Here is a 21,351-nt window from a genome sequence, read left to right as displayed (position 1 = left end):
AAATGCCGCCCTGCCAGGACAATGCCCCCCCACGGGCCTGCTTGGCGCGCTGGGGTCTGGAGCCAGCCCTGCTTGCTGCTTCCACCATTGCATTTTTAATAATAATAAAAATATTTTAGCTCTTCTGGAGTATTTTTATTGCAAATCTTAAAGTACTTTACAAAGGAGTACCAAGTATCATTATCCCCCATTTTACAAATGAGGAAATTGAGACACAGAAAGAAAAAAGTGACTTGCCCAAGGTCACAGCTTGCCAGTGCCAGAACTAGAAAAACTGTCAAGATTTTTCTGACTAGCCCATTTTAAATAAAAAACTATTTCCTCTTACACTATATGTAGTGGCAAGTACAGCTGGCCAGAAATTTTCTGATGAAATTTAGTTTAGTCTGGTAGAGTGAAATATTTCAATGAGTCTATCACAGATTCAACAAAAACTCTGGTTGAAACACAGCAGTGCACTTGGGCACTCTGCCTGGCTCCCCCCACAGCTCTGTGGGATAGAGGCCAAGCATGCTGGCGTCCCCATCTCCCCAATAGTTGGGATGGAAGGCTCCTGTCAAATTCACCTGGGAAATTGTTGCAAGCCTTCCCAGAGGGGAAGCCAGGAAGCTGAAAAAATCTTTAGGTTCAAGAAATTTTATGTTTTGGGAAACTCCTCTCTGTGAAAACGTTCACATTTTTGATGTTTGGTCCTACTTCTGAATGAAACTTTTTTCTCAAACACCCAATTTTTTTGTGGAAAGGGAATCATCCTTTTTTGGCATGCTCTAATGGCAACCACACACACATCTCTTCTAATTCTCTTCTCCCAGGCTATGTTGAACAGCGGCATAACGAGAAACCCTTGGCCTCAAATGATAGCTCTAAATAAGATGGATGTTCCATGAGTGATGGGTGGAATTTCTTTGTTTTCCTTCTCAACACAACTCTGAGTATGGAAAAAGAAAAGCTATAAAAAGTAAAAAAAAAAATTTTTAATTTTTTTTTTTTACAATACTTCGGTGTAATTCAAAGTTAAGCATGTGATTAAGTGCTTTGCTGTATCAGTACTCAGGATCTTGCATGACCAAGTCTTATGACTAAACAATTCAGAGTAAGAGTACTGTTTTTCACTTGTTTGTGAAGAACTATGTTTGTTTATAGCAATGTAGAGTAAATAAATAGAAGTTATCCTATAAGCAATTCACATTTCAGTATTTTTTTTTTTAAAACAGGCAAATATTCAGTTTTCCCAACTGCTTACAATTCATGTTCCTGTATCTGAAGCCAGACTGTTAATAAGTGCAGTAAATGCTAGTCACTCATCTATACACCACTTTACAGGACAAACATAATTTATTGCTCCATGAGCTGGGAGTGTTGCATAGGCAGCACTCTTGAACTTGGGACTGCAGGTATTTGTGAAAAGGGTGATGATGGGGGAGGAAGTAACTGGTGACAATTCCAATAGAGGAAGCAGTACTGATGGTCTGCAGTGGGAAACCCATCCAGAACTTGTTGGCCAGAAAATGGTATCAAGAATGGGAAGCTGCAAAGCGGGAAATGGAAAGACCCCAATAGGGGTCCAAAACTGATGCAAGTGAATCCCTAGAGGAACAAAATAAATTGCAAGTCAGTTTGTTTCAGAGAACATTAAATCCCAATGTAATTAACATTTAATTATTTTGCTCAGCAGTTGCATGAACACAGAAATTAAAAAAAAAACCATCATAGATTATACAAAGGAGAACATTTTAATGAATACTTGTCTGGGGAAAAACCCAAGGCCCCTCTCTTTTGAAGTTTTATATTTAGTTTCTCCTTTTTGAAGTGTGTTTTGAAACTTAATTGCAGTGCAGATGTTCTGAAGCACAAGTGCCTGGCACTTAATTGCATCTGCTAGCACAAATTGATTAGAAGACTTGAGCAGAGTTAAGTGTATTAATTATGCTATTTTGTATTTTATTCTCTTACTTGTCTGCCATGGAGAGTTTATTAGTTTGCTGTTTGTAGTTACTGGTTATCTCATTTTGCACACGCTGAACAAGCTCCTCATCAATGGCATATTGTATTGCTGTCTGGATCACGTCCAACCACCAAGGCGACCCAGAATGTATCTGTATGCAAGAGAGATTTATTCATGAACACTCTTAACAGGTAAATACTTTGCATGCTGTGGTAGGAGCTTTTTTGCTCTCTGGATCATATTCTGCCTGGACTGGTAAATTCTACTGGAAGCAGCCAGGAGATAAAGATACAGTTGGAAAACCCCACCTCTGCCCTCAAATATATCCAGAATAACTAGTGGGTACCTCCTTGTAAATTTCAATTACGTCACTATTGTTAAATTGCTTACATATAAGGCACAGGTAGGCTATCTATGCAAGAGAAGAAAAATATCATCTTATAGCATGTGCATAAGTGGAGTAGTTTGGAAGTTTCCTTCCATTCTGAATAACTCCCTTTTCCTCCTTTAACACAGACTGCTAGGAGGAAAAGAAAGGGGAGAGGAATAAAAGACTTTTTAATGAGAGAAACAAGGCTGTTTTTCCAATGAAAAAATGAAAAAGACTGAAGTAATTTTCAAAATGTAAAAGACAGTGGATGTAGATGGAAAGGGAAAGTATATTTGCTCATATGTTATTTAATGGTCTATGTCTTTATTTACTGTAATATAGTATAGCCGAATCAGCATTTCATCGGTATATTTTTCTTTTACACCTTTTCTCATCAGTTGTCACAGTGAATTAATGCTGTTGAGATATACTTGCCTGGAAGAACAGTTCCTTAGGAAGGAATGGAGACTCCACCTGATGCTGAGTTTTTAAAATATAGAAATGTAGTATCTTCCAGGCCAGTATGGTATTATTCTTATAGCTTGATTCTTAGCCTAAATTTCAAGAGGCAAGTGTGTACATGTGTAATATAATGCAATGGAAAAGGCATAAAGCAGTTGCTTTATTATATTTTTCTCAGTTACCCTGTGTTCCTCCTATCTGCTTGTTGTGTCCATTTGTTGTAGCTCATCAACTAATAAAAATGTAAGCTTTTTGGAGATAGGAACCATCTTTTTGTTGTGTGTTTTTGCTGTGCTCAGCACAATGGGGTTCCATTCTGATTGGGGTATGAGGTGCTACCACATTACAAATATTAAATAATACTTGGAATCTAGGACACACAGGTTAAAAGTACTTAGTAAATCAAAAATCATAAGCCAAAGAGGCACCTGCCTTTCTCTGGAGCTCACGAATGGTCTGTAGCACTGGCTGCAAGGCCTGATGAGCTTCTGAAACTTCTGCATTGGATTTACTCATATAATGTTGTCGAAGTTGTTCAGCCTATATGCAAATAAGAGTTTAAAATATGCATCAGCCATTTATATTTACAAAGAATAATTAAACAGCTACTGTATTGCATTAGTCCAAGAGTGTGGTTGGTTACCCAAGGTCTGTACTTGCTTCTCTGCAAATCCAATTTGTATTTTTTTCTTTAAAAGAGCTTGAATTGCATGAGATTATAAATATGTGAACAGTACAGTTTGACAAATTGTAGGCCAGAAGGAGGCTGACTACCAATTTTTTTCTCTAAAGAGAAGAAATAAATTTAATACATTAAAACTGTATTACCTGTGATGAAAAATGACTTTAGCTAAATTCAAAAAAGTCAAGGAATTCTGATTTTAAACCTCTCTCTGTGTCCTTTCAGCCATTCTGTTGCACCTACACAGCAGTAGCTATTGCTAAGTCAGAGAACAGCAATTTATTTAACGCTTTACCTGAACATCACACCTAACTGCAACATACTGAGTAAAGAAATTTTTAGGCCAAAAAACTTTTTTTTTTAAAATAAAGAAAAATGCATATCTGGCTTGACCACAACATTTCATAAAATTGTCTTGGTCAGAAAAAAAACAAAACCCTAAAAAAACTGGAAAAAAAATCAAAACATTTCATTAACATTTTCAAAATATTTTGATTCAAAACTCCTTTTCATTATGAAATGTCCATCGACTTTATTAAAGATATATAAAAAGCTCCAAATCTAATCTAAATGTTTAATTTCAGGTCAAACAAAATCTGTTCCACCTTGCATTTAGCAGTGATGCTCGGAATACCTTTCCCAGATTTGAAGAGCTGTGTGTGGCTCGAAAGCTCGAAACAGAACTTCGTCCAGTAAAAGATATTACCTCTCCCACCTTGTGTCTCTGCTATTTTTAGGCAAATCAGATGATGAACTCCTTATTTTTGGTAAGAAGCACTTCTGCGAACAAAAATTCATTGTAGTATTGGCACTAGTTTGGCAATATGTTATTGTCAGGTTAACAAGTAGATTACTGGCATGTGTTTTCGCAAATAAATGGTCAATAAAATCTGTAGTACCTCTCACCACAATTTTAGTGTGTCATATTTGTGTCTATTTTCTGCATTTTGGGGTTGGTTAAGTTTCACTTCAATTTTCCATTACTATGGAATCATCATCATTATTGGTATGGATGGAGCTTAGTCACTGAAACTAGAGAGAGACTCATAGGGGTGGAAAACAGCACTTTATTGAAAGAGGACAATGAAGAAGAATCTCAATTTTTCTGTTTGAAAATGAAAGCTAAATTTATAGACCTTTTTCTTGCGACAATAGCATAAAAAGATATAATTTTTCAAACCCTAGCAAGTGGTTTACAAGAAATAAAGCAACTGGGCTGCCACAGTCCAACTTCCTCCCTGATAGTGCTTGCCTGGCCCCAACTTTGGTATGAAGAGTTCTTAATGTGAGGGGACCCAATTCTGCTCTCTCACACTAGGGTAATCAAGAGTGAAGTCAATGAAAGGAGGGACATCGGTATAAATGGAAGGAGCATCAGGCCTCTGAAGTCCTATTCCCCAAATCTCCAATACCTATCCCCTTCCCACTAAGGGCTTGTCTACATTATCTGCTGGATTGACGGGCAGTGATTGATCCAACAGAGGTCGATTTATCACGTCTAGTCTAGTCACGTTAGTCACGTAGCTGAAGTTGCATAACTTAGATTGATCCCCCCCAGTGTAGACCAGGCCCAAGTCTCCTTACCAGCCACAGAAGACCTGTTCTTTTGGCTCCCCCCATTCCTCATACAAGCTAGGGGAGATTGATGCCTGCTCCTCCCACACCGCACTACTAGCAGTAAGGGAGACTTTCTCACATAAAATATTAAAAAGTGATTCTGTCCCAACCATCTACTGAGCCCATCACCAGAAAGCCTCTGGCCTGATCATTCCACGATCAGAGATGACAGGACAACACACCTACCACTATTTTTGTTGCTATGAGGAACAGCTGGACAGGTAAGGAAGGCATGTAGGAGCCAAAACAAAAGTACATGGATGGATAGAAATTAATCAGAGTGGGGTGAGGAGCAGAATATGGAACTGATGGAATTTGAGTGAAGTGGAGTAGAAGCAACCCCCCATGTATCATCTCTGATGGAGGCAGAAATTTTGAGGGCACCTTGTTAAAATTTTGACAGCAGATCATGGAATTTAGCAGCACCTATAAGCACAGTTTAAGACCAATTTATGCCCCAAATATGTATATTTTAATCCCCTCAAAAAGAAAATGGAGATTTGCTCAAATTATTGGTATGCATATCTTATAAAAAAGGTAATAAAGCACTATGATTGTGCTATGATACAAGAGAAAAAGATGAAAAAAGAATGGTAAAGCAATTTCTCTAGTTCTAGAAGTGGAAGTGAAGAAAAGGAAGCTAAATGCACTATTGAGAAAGTATCAAAGCAGAGTCTAAATTGGTGGCAGGTGAACAAAGATATGGGCTAGCTATCAAAGACTTTTTATTAGTGTAACAGTATAATCACAGTTTATGAGAATATGCCTTTTTCAAATTTAAATTTTGAAAAGAAGCATATATAAATCTGTTTATGCATAGTTGCTTTTGAAGAGAGAAAAACAATTCCACTTTGTGATGAAAATTTATGGTACATGTCCTCCAGCTTAAAATAATGCCTAAACTAATTTAATCTCCATCACTATTTTAATTCACTGCAGAAAAAAACATCCTATTCAATGCAATACTAGAGAAACCTCACACACAAGAGATATGCATACAAAATGACATATGCATGCACTAATTGAACATTCCAACAAACCATGGCAATTATGACAAGGTAAAGGTGATGCTGTCTATAAAAGGTTCACAGGTCCCTGCCTGTCATATTTGGTCACGGCAAAGTATAGAAGTAAGGGGAATTTGCACCAAAGGAAATCTAAGGGGAAGGATTTGTCCTCTCCCTTATCAGCTGGCTAAAGCAGGGAAAACCTATTAGAATTAATGCCTAGTACTTTTCAGTTGATTTATTTTTGTTTTGTGATATTTTGTAGCTTGTTCTCTTCCCCACAAATGAATGGAAAATTTCTTACAGAATTTTCTTTCTGCCAGCAGCAACTCCCATAATTCTGCATATCTGGGCTGCTCTCCTCTCACTATAGCTTCAAAGAGGCAGATCAGAATTTTGGCTCTGCATACTCTGGCCATAACCCCCCTTCTCCTGCTTACTACCAGATGAGTTATTCCAAAACTGCAAAATTTGCATAATTTCACTAACAAAATATTCCAGAGACAATGTAACAACTATGTACATTAGACCAAGGAAAAACAGTTCTATCATAACAATTCCACTTAATATTTGACCCTTGGCTCATGAGTCATCTAGGGTGAATAGAACTGTGGTAGATACTATTTGCAGACAGGAAATTATAGGTAAGTAATTTCCATTCTGCAGACCAGCGTCTCCCACAATTCTGGATGTCCAGGAAGTGATCAGAGTGTTGTGAAAACAGAATTCAATAAATAAGAAGCACTCCTCTTTTCATGAGCTCGGTCAACGGTCAATATTATTTCTGGGCTACCACCTGAAGCACCTTCCTGCCAAAGTAGGTCTCTGCAGAAGATAGATCCATCTCACAGTGATTAATGAAGGTATTAAATGTAGCTCAAGTGGCCGCTTTGCAAGTTTCTGAAGTGGACACACTTGCTCGTTCCACCCACTGCTAAGGATCTCATATAGCGTGCCTTCATCCTTTCTGAGACAGGAACTCTGATGATTTGTAGGCTTCCATGATACATAGTCTAATCCACAAAGTGATGGAGGATTTGGAAGCTCTATGTCCATGAAAGGACATGAACAGGGAGCCCAATCTTCTCATGGATTCTATATGCTTGAGATAGATTTTCAATACTCTTCAGACATCTTAAGATGTAAAACACCTTTTCAGTTCGGTGTTATGATTTTGGACAATAGGAAGGAAGCACAACCTTTTGGGAAACGTTGAAAGAGGAATTCATCTTAGGAAGAAAGGATTCTAGTGTCCTGAGCATCACCTTGTCCTCATGGAACATGAAGTAAGGCTCTTGTATAGATAAGCCTCTGATGCTTACCAGGTGGGCAAGACAGCTACTAAGAAACAAGTCTTAATGGATAAAAGCAGCTGACACTGAAGTCATAGCTTGTCACAGCCCTCCATAGATCTTTGGGATTTGCATTGTGCTCTTAAAACCAGTTGTAGAACCTGGAGTAATTGATACTAAAAGTATACTTCTCTAATTTCCTCCTAAAGGAAAGCAATGTCTTGATGACTCTGAAGAACAGACTGAGACCTTCTAACACTTCCCTCTCAACAGCCAGGCTATGAATTGAAGATGTTAGTTGAAAAAGAGGACATCTTGTCTCAATGGGAGCTGGAGTGGGGGTTCTGGTTTTAGGTCTATCAGCTCTGAGAACCAAAGTGTTGCCAATGAGGAATTACTGCCACCTGGTCTCATCTTATTTTTGTTGAGACCATCTTCCCCAATAGCAGAAAGGGTAGAAATGCACTAAGTAGGTCCTGCTGCCAAACGTGCAACAAGGCATCTGTCCCCTGGTTTGGGGGTTTCCCTCCCTTGGGAATTATTTTGGCATCTTTGTGTTCACATGATTTGCAAACATGTCGGTCAAAGGGAGGCTGAATGTCTGAATGATGAAATAAAAAACCTTTTGATTCAGGCAGTACTCGGAGTTGTTCACCCTACGCCTGCTGAGCAGTCTGCCTTTTGGATCAGATCCCCTCTGATGTAGAACACTCTGAGGGAAAGGAGGAACTGTTCTACTGACCTCATTATTTCCAGTGCTTCCACATGTAGCAGCAGTCTCCTTGTTTCCCTTTTGTTGTTTAAATATGCAACTGTAGTTGTATTATCTGACTGACCCAGGACATGGTTCCCCCCTTTGGGTGGGCTGGAACCTTTGCAAAGCTAACTTGACTGCTCTGAGCTTTTTCCTACTGGCTCCAGATACCCTGGGTTGTTTAGGTCTTCAAGTGAGCTCCCCAGCTCTCCAAACTGGCATCAGTTGCGAAGATTAAAGGATATGGAAGGAGACATGCCTTTGTGGACACTGTTTGTAGACTGAACACCTCTGTCAGAATCCGTACTTGATCTTTTACATATTCTGGGAAGTGGTCCTACACCTTGAGAATGAAGGCTTGAAGGCTTCTGATGCATGAAGTGATCCCTATGCACAAAACCAGGAGTCCTAGCAGTTGGAAGCATAATGCTATGGCAGGTCTCCTGTGACTCTGGAACAAGATGATAAATTTCTGGATTTTCTGAAACCTTTCTAATGATGGATAGATCCTTGCTACTGAGATGTGTATTTTCTCCCCCAGGTGGATGGAACCAGGAAATCTTTCTTAGCATTGATAACGAAGCTGTGCGCCTGAGGGGGAGACAATGTCCGACACACGGCCCTGTGCACTGGTGATCATGATGGAGCTCCGATCAGAATGTCATCCAAGAAAGGGTACAGCTGAGTTCCCTGCAACCTGAGTGTGGCTATTTATCATTACCAATATCTTTGTAAAAACTCTGGGGGCCAAGGACAGGGCCAAATGGAAGTGTTCAGTACTGATCAGGTTTCCTGCTGTAAGCGAACCTCAGACTCTGCAGTGGCACAATCTGATGGGAATATGGAGATATGCATCCACTAGATCTATTGAAGTCAAGAAGTCCCCCTGGGATAGGGATGATTCTGTAGAGGTCAGGATCTCCATCTGAAACTTAGTTTTCTTCATCCACTTGTCAAACTGCTTTAGGTTGAGAATAGCTCTGATAACCCTCATGCACTTCCAGACAATGAAAAACATGGAGTGGAGCCTAGACAACCTTCCTTCTGAAATTACACTCTCTATCATTCCCATAACCAGAAGATGAGATACTTGGTTCTGGATCAGACTGTGGTTTATAGGGTCATTGGAGCTGCATGACTGAATGAAGAATAGATGGGATAGAGCCCCTAGCTCAAGGGAGTATCCGTGGCTCACTGTCTCCCTGACCCATTTGTCTGTCAGTGGAGGCCACTCCTCTAGGAAATGGGAAATTCTGCCCTCTAGCTTCAGTTCTGGGCTAAGGCAGACATGATCTTTTTCATAAAGTGGATTTGGGGAAGAGAGGGAGGACTAAGGTCCCTCTAAACTTCCCATCCAGGACCTCGATTTCACAGTTTTCCCTTGGAAAATCTGTTGTACTTTTGCTAGTACCTCCATTAGGATGGTGAGCGAAAGGAGTGCCTCTATCTGAAAACTGGTCTGTACTCTCTCCTGGGACCACTTAGGAGGGCAGGGAGAGACTGACTGGATTTTGCTGCGTCAACCACCACCTTCTCCAGCTTTTCTCCAAAAAGGATGGAGCCTCTAAACTCAGCCAAGCATAGGACCTGCTTAAAGTGAGTGTCCACATTCCATGGACACAGCCATTCATGGTGCCAGGCTATTGAGCTGGAAGTTATGGCTCAGCCTGAGAATCTCAGTGTCTCCACTGAGGCACCAGCAACAAATGCTGTTGCCAGGGAGATCTGCTTTAAAATGGAACCAAAATCAGGGTGATTTCTGTACTTAAGAGCTTTGAGATCTTCCAGCCAGGAAAGAAATGCCTTTGCAAAGCAGGTAGCTGACAGGGGTGTTCAAAAGGTGCCCGAAGCTTCAAAATCCTTTTTAAGAGTGGCCTCCATCTTTCTATCCATGTTGTTCTTCGGGCACAACTCCCCTCTGAGGGATAACCATATCACTGGAGGGAATCTATAGCAGCATCCACTTTCGGTATCTCAGTAATAGACCTCTTTAGTTTTTGAATTTTACAGAATTTGAATTTTCCTGTTAATGTGCTTGCCTTCATCGGGCTTATTTCATCATCTCTAATCACTTTCTTGAAGAAGGAATAATGGGGTATTGCAACCTCGGGGGATGTGGGGAGAAATTTGTCCTGAGGCTTACTCTCAGGAGCCTGCTCAGGTTGGATTTGAATCATGGAAACAATGTTGTTCTTGAAATTTCTTAAGGAAAAAAACAAACAAAAAAAACCACACCTCTTTTGCTACATTCCCCCTCCCCCCATTCTGTTGGGATTCAGATCCAAACAGCTCACCTTCCTAAGTGGAGGAGGGGGAGGAAGAGGAGTCACAAGACTCATCTCCTGGATTGTGTGTGTGTGTTTTCTTTCTTTTTTGCCTTTTTAGATTTTCAACCTTTTATGCAGGCTTTGGGAGCACAGAAACTGCTGCAGCTTTGGTAAGGCCTTTTGTTGCTTACCTTTCTGGAGCCCTCTTGAGAGGTTTGACTCAGAATCCTCTCTCGCTGGGTCCCCTTATTGGTGGGAGTGGGGAATTCAGTGTCTGAGTCCTCCTGGTTGGCTTGGGAGGGAGGACCTTGCTTCTTTCCCCAGGGCACTCAGGACCCACAAGGCTCCCCTCTTTGTTCTGCATTAGGTCCCCTGGGACTTACCCCGGGAGACAGGTGGTCAGAGTCCTCCTCACATTTAGAGCCTCTCCCTGTTCTGCACTGGAATTCTTGGTCCATTTTTCCCAAACTGGAGTTGAGGACCACAACTGCCTATCTCACTCAGACCCAGAACCTAACAGAGTTGGGGTCGGTTGGCTGGGTACTACTCAACATCTACATAGCCTGGGAAGGCTGCTTCACAGATAGAGAACTGCTTGGATTTAACCCTGTGCTTTCTTGGCTGCTCTGCCATGCCTGGAAGGGAAAGAGGAGCAAGCAGGGAGCAGAGGCTCAGGGTGGGTTAAACCCCTAAGAGATTACCTGACCTAGGGATGAGAAGGAACACTTCTCCTCACTGCTCAAAAGCTGGACAGAACAAGCTCAAATTGCAAAGTAAGGATGGAAGCAACAGAAACTGCCCCAGTCTGCTGCCATGGAGGCAGCAGAAAAATCTGTCGGCAAATGAGAGCGGAGGGGGTGTGGCCAGTGTGTGGAGCCAAACATTGATCCACCCCCATGAAGCTGCAGAGAGAGAAGACTAGCCCAGACATGCAGAACTGTGAGAGGCACTGGGCTGCAGAAGGGATATTAAAGAGACTAAGGCCTTGTCTATACAGTGTGTAATCCACACCAGAGGACACGCTAGCATGTTGCACACTAACTAAAGAGTGGACCCTGCTGGCATGCACTAAAAGTTCTCTAGAGCCTCATTTACATAAGCCAATTAGTGCACAACACATTTGAGTGCACTAGAACTTACACACCTTTGGTGAGGACTAATGCACAGTATAGACAACCCCGATGCTTGGAAATTTATTTCCCCTCCCTCACTGATGAAACCACCCACCAGCTTACGCTACTAGACAGAGAAGAAAAGGTTTAAAGCAGCAAAGAGAAAGAAGTGTTTACTGTACATGAAATTTAGCAGATGGAGATTCATATACTCTAAGGCCATAAGGGACTATTGGATGGGACAGAAGCAGTAGATGTGATATAGCTCAATTTAGTAAAGCGTTTGATGCTGTATCACATGATCTTCTCATAAGTAAACTAGAGAAATATAACCTAGAGGAACCTACAATAAGGTGGATGCACAACTGGTTGGAAAACCATACTCAGTAGTTATCAATGGTTCACAGTCACACTGCAAGAGCCTATCAAGAGAGGCCCTGCAGGGATCTATCCTGGGGCTGGTTCTATTCAATATCATCATAAATGATTTGGATAATGGCAGAGAGAGTACACTTATAAAGTTTGCAGATGATATCAAGCTGGTAGAGATTGCAAGTGCTTTGGAGACAGAATTAGAATTCAAAATGATCTTGACAAACTGGAGACATGGTCCGAAGTAAATAGGATGAAATTCAATAAGGACAAATGTAAAGAACTACACTTCGAAGAGAATAATCAATTGCACAAATAGAAATTGGGAAATGACTGCCTAGAAAGGAGTACTGCAGGAAGGAATCTGGGGGTCACAGTGGATCACAAACTAAACATGAGTCAACCATGTAATACCGTTGCAAAAAAAAGCAAACATCATTTTGTGATATATTAATAGGAGTGTTGTAGAAAGACACGAGAAGTCATTCTTCCACTCTACTCAGCACCAACGAAACTTCAGCTGGAGTACTGTGTCCAGTTCTGGTCACCACACTTCAGGAAAGAAGTGGACAAAATGTAGGAAGTCCGGAGGAGAGCAACAAAATGATTAAAGGTCTAGAAAACATGAGAGGGGGGACACAATAACTGTCTTCAGGTATGTAAAAGGTTGTAATAAAGAGAAGGGTGATAAATTGTGTTCCTTATTCACTGAGGACAGGAAAAGTAGTAATGGAGCATTACATTGCAGCAAGGGAGATTTAGGTTAGAGATTAGGAAAAACTTCATAACTGTAAGGGTAGTTAAGCTCTGGAACAAATTGCTTAGGGAGGTTGTGGAATCTCCATCAGTGGAGGTTTTAACAACAGGCTGAACACACACCTGACAGGGATGGCCCAGATCAGGGGTTGGCAACCTTTCAGAAGCGGTGTGCCGAGTCTTCATTTATTCATTCTAATTTAAGGTTTCGCATGCCGGTAATACATTTTAACATAAGAACATAAGAATGGCCATACTGGGTCAGACCAAAGGTCCATCTAGCCCAGTGTCTGTCTACCAACAGTGGCCAATGCCAGGTGCCCCAGAGAGAGTGAACCTAACAGGCAATGATCAAGTGATCTCTCTCCTGCCATCCATCTCCATCCTCTGACGAACAGAGGCTAGGGACACCATTCTTACCCATCCTAGCTAATAGCCATTTATGGACTTAGCCACCATGAATTTATCCAGTTCCCTTTTAAACATTGTTATAGTCCTAGCCTTCACAACCTCCTCGGGTAAGGAGTTCTACAAGTTGACTGTGCGCTGCGTGAAGAAGAACTTCCTTTTATTTGTTTTAAACCTACTGCCTTTTCATTTCGTTTGGTGACCCCTAGTTCTTGTATTATGGGAATAAGCAAATAACTTTTCCTTATCCACTTTCTCAACATCACTCATGATTTTATATGCCTCTATCATATCCCCCCTTAGTCTCCTCTTTTCCAAGCTGAAGAGTCCTAGCCTCTTTAATCTTTCCTCATATGGGACCCTCTCCAAACCCCTAATCATTTTAGTTGCCCTTTTCTGAACCTTTTCTAGTGCTAGAATATCTTTTTTGAGGTGAGGAGACCACATCTGTACACAGTATTCGAGGTGTGGGCGTACCATGGATTTATATAAGGGCAATAATATATTCTCAGTCTTATTCTCTATCCCCTTTTTAATTATTCCTAACATCCTGTTTGCTTTTTTGACCGCCTCTGCACACTGCGTGGACATTTTCAGAGAACTATCCACAATGACTCCAAGATCTTTTTCCTGACTCGTTGTAGCTAAATTAGCCCCCATCATATTGTATGTATAGTTGGGGGTTATTTTTCCCAATGTGCATTACTTTATATTTATCCACGTTAAATTTCATTTGCCATTTTGTTGCCCAATCACTTAGTTTTGTGAGATCTTTTTGAAGTTCTTCACAATCTGCTTTGGTCTTAACTATCTTGAGTAGTTTAGTATCATCTGCAAACTTTGCCACCTCACTGTTTACCCCTTTCTCCAGATCATTTATGAATAAATTGAATAGGATTGGTCCTAGGACTGACCCTTGGGGACCACCACTAGTTACCCCTCTCCATTCTGAGATTTTACCATTAATTCCTACCCTTTGTTCCCTGTCTTTTAACCAGTTCTCAATCCATGAAAGGACCTTCCCTTTTATCCCATGACAGCTTAATTTACGTAAGAGCCTTTGGTGAGGGACCTTGTCAAAGGCTTTCTGGAAATCTAAGTACACTATGTCCACTGGATCCCCTTGTCCACATGTTTGTTGACCCCTTCAAAGAACTCTAATAGATTAGTAAGACACAATTTCCCTTTACAGAAACCATGTTGACTATTGCTCAACAGTTTATGTTTTCCTATGTGTCTGACAATTTTATTTTTAACTATTGTTTCGACTAATTTGCCCGGTATCTACATTAGATTTACCGGTCTGTAATTGCCGGGATCACTTCTAGAGCCCTTTTTAAATATTAGCGTTACATTAGCTAACTTCCAGTCATTGGGTACCTAAGCCAATTTAAAGGACAGGTTACAAACCTTAGTTAATAGTTCCGCAACTTCACATTTGAGTTCTTTCAGAACTCTTGGGTGAATCCCATCTGGTCCCGGTGACTTGTTAATGTTGAGTTTATCAATTAATTCCAAAACCTCCTCTAGTGACACTTCAATCTGTGACAGTTCCTCAGATTTATCACCTACAAAAGCCAGCTCAGGTTTGGGAATCTCCCTAACATCCTCAGCCGTGAAGACTGAAGCAAAAAATCCATTTAGTTTCTCCGCAATGACTTTATCGTCTTTAAGCGCTTCTTTTGTATTTCAATTGTCAAGGGGCCCCACTGGTTGTTTAGCAGGCTTCCTGCTTCTGATGTACTTAAAAAACATTTTGTTATTACCTTTGGAGTTTTTGGCTAGCTGTTCTTCAAACTCCTCTTTGGCTTTTCTTATTACACTCTTGCACTTAAGTTGGTAGTGTTTGTGCTCCTTTCTATTTGCCTCACTAGGATTTGACTTCCACTTTTTAAAGGAAGTCTTTTTATCTCTCACTGCTCCTTTTACATGGTTGTTAAGCCACGGTGGCTCTTTTTTAGTTCTTTTACATCTATTAACGTTTTTAGAAGGTCTCTTTCTATAAGTCTATAATATAGATATATAAACTATTGTTGTATATAAAGTAAATAAGGTTTTTAAAATGTTTAAGAAGCTTCATTTAAAATTAAATTAAAATGCAGAGCCCCCTTGACCGGTGGCCAGGACCTGGGCAGTGTGAGTGCCACTGAAAAATCAGCTCGCGTGCCGAAGACGGCATGTATGCCATAGGTTGCCTACCCCTGGCCTAGATAATTCTTGGTCCTGCCTCAATGCAGGGGACTGGGTGACCTATTGAGATCCCTTCAAGTCATACATTTCTACTATTGTGATCACTTAGTTTGACCTGCTGTATAGCAGAGGCCATGGAACTTCCCCAAAATAATTCCTAGAGCAGATCTTTTAGAAAAACATACAATTTAAAAATGATCAGTAATGGAGAATCCAGTATGACTCTTGGTGAAAAAGATGTTAAGAGATCACCAGATAGAGGTGAATTGAGAATTGAATTAAGAAGCTGACTATCATTTGTCATACAACATTCAACAGACCGCTTTGCAAACTTCAGATACAGGTACTTTCCATAGTTTGGTCCATGAGGTGGCTAATACTTATTCCTTCTCCTCTGACACCCTCTTTATATACTGCTCTATTTGACCCCAGTCCTGAAAACACTTAATTTTACACGACTAGCCTCACTGACTATGAGACTATTCATATGTAAACACTTGTAAGATCATAGTTCTAGTGATTAATATTTAAAGTTTCCCCAAAACATATAATCATAACATAGCAAAGATCAGCACACATTTAGAATAGCAGCATTTGGACATTTTCCTTTCTTTCACTCATTCAATCAGATGCAATTTTATTAACATGGCTGGAGGTTTACCATGGAGTACTTGGCCTGATGGTTTTTTCCCCTTTTTTGACATAATATAATAGGAAAAGATGGTTACCGTCTTAAAAAAAGTACAATCTGCAAAACATATTGTTCTTTAAAATACTGTACAGTTACACGAAAACGAACAACAATCACCTCTTCCTCAAGTCTGCCATCACGCAAGGTTGGTGGTATCCCTGGATGCTTTGCTGCCAGTAGTTCCATCAGGTTGTGTGTAGAATGAAGTCTCTTCACACAGAGAAAAGCAACAATTATCATGAAATACAATATTCTGTATTATCTGGTACAGCAACTACGAAATCATTAGTGGAATCCCAGAACAAGGCTACTTATGAGAATAATAATAAATATTTAATTTAAAGGTAGGGCTTTCCTCTGTGAATCTTAAAGTACCTTATGAAGGTGGGTGAGACAACTAGGTTACCTGACTCCCCCAAGATCTCATAGCAAATCAGTGAGAAAGTCTAAAAAAGAACCCATGTCTTTTTGATTCTTTTGCTTTGTACTCTATATACTAAATCACAGCTGTTCCCCTTAAAGCCATCGTGAAATGCAAGGCATTTATTTATCTTAAAATTATTCTTTTATAACGATTTTTAAAAAATAAATATGGAAAGAAGTTGTTTATATGTCCCTAAAATAGACAAACTTCAGAAAAGTTGGAAAAAATTATAAACTCTGAGCAGCTTCTGTCATTTAACTTAAGATACAGTAGTATAGTTTCATATCAAAGTCAGAGTTTAAGGCCACAAGAGACCATCAGATCATCTACTCTGACCTCCTTTGTAATACAGGTCATTAAATACCACCCAGTTACTCCCACAACAAGCCCAGCAATCAGAATTAGACTAAAGTATTACAATCTTAAGGAGACTAAACTATTGTGTGGCACAAGAGGGACAAAGGTGCACCAATGCCCAAGGTCCCTGCAATGGCAGGGAACTGATTTAGTGAGATACACATTCACATAATATAAATAGTGTTTCCTAAAGGGATACTGTCAATACTTTTTTTTCTCTTTCTTGTGTTATAATGCTCTTAGTGTTATCATTTCTTGTGATATAACAATTTGACTTGGTTCTATTTATACTTCTCCAGGAACCATCGCAGCTGCCTTTTGTCTATTTAACTGTCTGTACTCTAGAGTACCACCGATGTTAGCAGTGATATGCAAGACTCCAACATTACAGCTTGTTAAATTCTATTGTAGACCAGCAGGTGGAGCTCACATTGTTTTTTTTGGTGCATCACTAAAAATTAGAGGCAAGGCTTTATAAAAATTTGTTGTTACGCTATGGTGGCTTTAAACAAGAAATCTGTAGTTCAGTGGACTTTGATAGATCGCAATGTTTAGAGCAGTGGTTTTTAAACCTTTTTTCTGGGGACCCAGTTGAAGAAAATTGTTGATGCCTGCGACTCAACAGAGCTGGGAATGAGGGGTTCAGGGTGTGGGAGGGGGCTCTGGGCTGGGGCAGGGGTTTGGGGTGCAGGAGTAGGTCAGGGTTCTGGGCTGGTGGTGCAGGCTCTGGAGTGGGGCCGGGATCAGGGGTTTGGGGTGCAGGAAGGGGCTCCGGGTTTGGGCAGGGCTCAGGGCTGGGGCAGGGGATTGGGGTGCAGGGTCAGGGCTTACTTCAGGCAGCTCCCAGTAGGCGGCGCAGTGGGGGCACTAAGGCAGGCTTCCTGCCTCTTCTGGCACCGCAGACCACGCTGCGCCCCGGAAGTGGCCAGCAGCAGGTCCAGCTCCTAGGCGTAGGTGTGCAAGTGGCTCCGTGCGGCTCTCGCCTACAGGGACCCCCCTTCCCCCTGCAGCGGAGCCATTGCTCAGGGCGGGGGCAGAGCACGGAGCCCTGTGGGCCCCCCGCCTAGGAGCCAGACCTGCTGCTGGCTGCTTCTGGAGCACAGCGCGGTGTCAGAACAGGTAGAAACTGGCCTGCCTTAGCCGGGCAGCACTGCTGATGGGACTGACCAGAGCCACCGCGACCCAGTGCCTTACCATTCTGAGACTCAGTACTGGGTCCCGACCCGCAGTTTGAAAACCACTGGTTTAGAGTATGTTATATTTGAAGACAGAACAAGTTAACAATGTCCCTTTGGCAAGCCCCTATGAGAAATGGCTGCATAAGAAATTTAACTGAACAGTGAAGTACATGTTGATAAGTTTATTTAAAAAATGCATGTGAACTTAAATGCATACTCACTTGCAGTGAATCTGTTTTGAGCTTTTCTTTGTGCTCTTCAGAGGAACGCAACACCTCTCTGTACAGGTCTGCTGCCAATGCATATTCATCTGAAGAATTCAAATCCATTTAGAGCCAAACACAACATGATTTCTATCTCCAAGTGGCCACAAATGGCCATCATCTCTAACATATGTAAGATACCTTCAGAGGGACCATCTACTATTTAATTGCTGGTTTCTTGGTTGTTGTAAATTGCCTATTTTAAAACACCAATTGAAGAAGAATGTTTTACTCAACATAGTGGAATTCTACTCTGAAAAGTGAGTCTAAGAATGGCATTGTGAGGTACCATGTTTGTTGTTTCTCAATGACTTCCAGAGCAAACAGTCTGTTTCCAAGTTAAACATGATTTTTGCAATTGCCAGACCTGCAAACACATGATGGTTCAGAGTCAAGCAGAATTCTGCATGTCATATTTTCAAACGTCAAATTCAGCCTTAATGCAAACCCATTGATTACAACACCCACTGCACTGGTGCAACTGAATGCAGAATTTGCCAGTTCATGACTATGAATCGCAACTATCAATAATAATGAATAGTCACTGGGGCAGGGAAAGAATGAGAATGATTCTATAGCTGGTGGTTAGGAAGTGGGAGACTCACTTTAAATGGCTCTGCTCCAATGGCTATTTAATTATTTATAAAAAGTGGAACAAGGTTCAACAGGTGATTGAGAAAAATACATACCATAATGTCCCATAGCCTAATGGCTAGAGCATTCTCCTGCAATAGGGGAGACCCATGTTCAAACCCCTTCTCCACATAAAGTAGAGGGAGGAATTTCAACTCATGTTTCCTGCATCACAGGTGCGTTCCCTAACTCCAGGGCAAAAGGTTTTAAAGGAAGCCACCTCCCTACATTCTCCCCACTGACCTTTTTGTGAATCTAGTCCTCTGCTTTTGTCAAAATGCCTGCAGTCACAATGTTTTATTTTGACCCACTAAATTATTTTGATTTACCAAAATATTTTTTATTTTTAGGATTGCCACCAAACCAAAAAAATCTATTATTCACCCTCTCTTGTGCCATTTTCACAATCACTTTTCAGAGTGGAATTATAGTTTAAGAGGCCATGTGCACCTTGAGGAAGAAATTAACTGATATTTACTTGAAGCTATATTTGTAAATCATAAAAAACACAATTATGTATGCTTTCTTCAACTCCAACAATAAACAAAAGATAGGTAACCAAATTAATAGTCTGGGGAAACTTTTGAATGAGTGTGGTGGTCCATGGGACATAAAAATGTAAGAGTTGACAGTAAGATAATGGTGAAAGCCACTAGTTCCAAATATCTTGAAAAGTGGTAGCAAATTACAGGGTGGGGAAGTTGTCTAGTACAGTGGTTCTGAACCAGGGGTACACGTACCTCTGGGGGTACGCAGAGATCTTCCAGGGGGTACATCAACTCATCTAGATATTTGACTAGTTTTACAACAGGCAACATAAAAAACACTAGTGTAGTCAGTATAAACTAAAATTTCATACAATTACTTGTTTATACTGCTCAATATTTTATAAACTGAAATGTAAGTACAATATTTATATTCCAGTTGATTTATTTTATAATTATATGGTAAAAATGAGAAAGTAAGCCTTTTTCAGTAATAGTGCGCTGTGACACTTTTCTATTTTTATGTTTGATTTTGAAAGCAAGTAGTTTTTAAATTATATGAAACTTGGGGGTACACGAGACAAATCAGATTCCTGAAAGGGATACAGTAGTCTGGAAAGATTGAGAGCCACTAGTCTAGTAAAAGCTTTATTGAAAGAAGAACAGGTAAACTGAAGAGACTGTTGAAGTTAATGCAGCTTAACTAAAAATGACATTATGTGATTTGATTTATCTGAACTCCTAGGTGTTACAAAACATAGTACACTTCACTTCACTACACACTTCAGAGTTCACTGGTAATCACCAGGACAACATCCGATTAATAGGTGCAAGTGGGAAGGAACTGAACAAAATGTATTCTTATCCTTATATATTTATTCATAAGAGATTGTTTTAAAAGTGAGTACTAATACTATAACTATGGGGGGGTGCAATTCCATGCAACTCATTAGTTTTAACAAGGATCACTTGGCAAAAAAAAACAAACCAGCTGTACTTTTGCTGGGAACATTTAGAACTAAGCATCTAAGTAAATTATACTACTTGGTAACAGATTCACACAATTATTTTTCCTTGCTTCATTTTTCAGATTTCTGATTAGAACTCTCAGAACCCCCACACTGATTCAACTGGAATTTACACTGCCATTTATATGCTAATATTCCTTCAACTAAACAGTATTTGCAATGGCAACAACATAATGACTTCTTGTATTTCTTACATTCTCTGTGTACACAGCAATTGCTCCAGACTTGGGGGCGGAAAGTGCTGTCATCACTGCTACCAAATTGGTTATCTTTTGTACCTTCAACTTCAAATGGCAGTATCAATCTTTGCTATTGATGTCATTAAAATCTCTTACCATTTAAAAACAATGTTGCAAAAGCATCCATATGTTATATGATATTGAAAGTGAAATGTGTTAGAGGCTTTTTGTGTTTCATTTTATTAAAATGTTTAAAATACTATATAACATCATAATATTCTAGGGAAGAGGCCAAAGATTTCACTGACCATTAGATCAAAGGTGCGAAGTTTAGTGACTGGAATCAATGTGCAAAGGACAAAAAACGTTTCTGATAAATTAGAGCACCACACATACTTCTGGCATTGTGCCACTCTTTGCTAGGTACATGTTTGCAGTTCTATTACCTGCACAAAACCTTTGATGTAGCTGTCACAGTTCCAGAGGTAACTGCATCTCTGATCCCGTCTCTCACCCCTCTTAGATCTCCGGCCTCTAGCCATCACCCTTCTCAGGAGAGAGTCCTGTGTGACAAGGAAAGCTGTTTTCCAGGAAAGGTACAGAAGCGAGCAAGTGGCCATTGCCTCGAATGGGGCACCCATGAGCCTGGATAGGACCAGGTTGAGGTCCCACATAGGGGACGGATGCCAAATTTGCGGGTACAGACATTCCAATCACTTGAGGAACCTGCTGACCATGGGACTGTAGAAAACTGAGCGCCCGTTTTCACCCGGGTGGAAGGCCAAAATTGCTGCTAGGTGTACTCTGATGGATGAAACTGCTAGGCCTTGCTGTTTCAAGAACAAGAGATAATCTAGGATGGTAGGTACTGGCATCTCC

The 21,351-nt window shown here is 40.6% G+C and overlaps 1 protein-coding gene across 3 annotated transcripts in view; it reads right to left on the bottom strand.

The window, feature by feature from the left end:
• The window catches only part of SHPRH (SNF2 histone linker PHD RING helicase), a 125,977-nt gene that overhangs the window by 46,723 nt on the left and 57,903 nt on the right, over positions 1-21,351 (bottom strand). For all 3 annotated transcript variants that reach the window (XM_039532356.1, XM_039532358.1, XM_039532357.1), the window contains exons 15-18: positions 18,106-18,194; positions 16,043-16,135; positions 3,210-3,317; positions 1,954-2,096 (exon numbers count right to left, since the gene is read on the bottom strand). In XM_039532356.1, coding sequence (XP_039388290.1) covers positions 1,954-2,096; positions 3,210-3,317; positions 16,043-16,135; positions 18,106-18,194 — 433 coding nt within the window. The remainder of the gene's footprint in view (positions 1-1,953; positions 2,097-3,209; positions 3,318-16,042; positions 16,136-18,105; positions 18,195-21,351) is intronic.

The sequence above is a fragment of the Mauremys reevesii genome, linkage group 3 (genome assembly GCF_016161935.1).
Source record: "Mauremys reevesii isolate NIE-2019 linkage group 3, ASM1616193v1, whole genome shotgun sequence".
Classification (NCBI taxonomy): domain Eukaryota; kingdom Metazoa; phylum Chordata; order Testudines; family Geoemydidae; genus Mauremys; species Mauremys reevesii.
The sequence above is the reverse complement of the archived record's forward strand: the minus strand, read 5'-3'. Positions and strand labels throughout refer to the sequence as shown.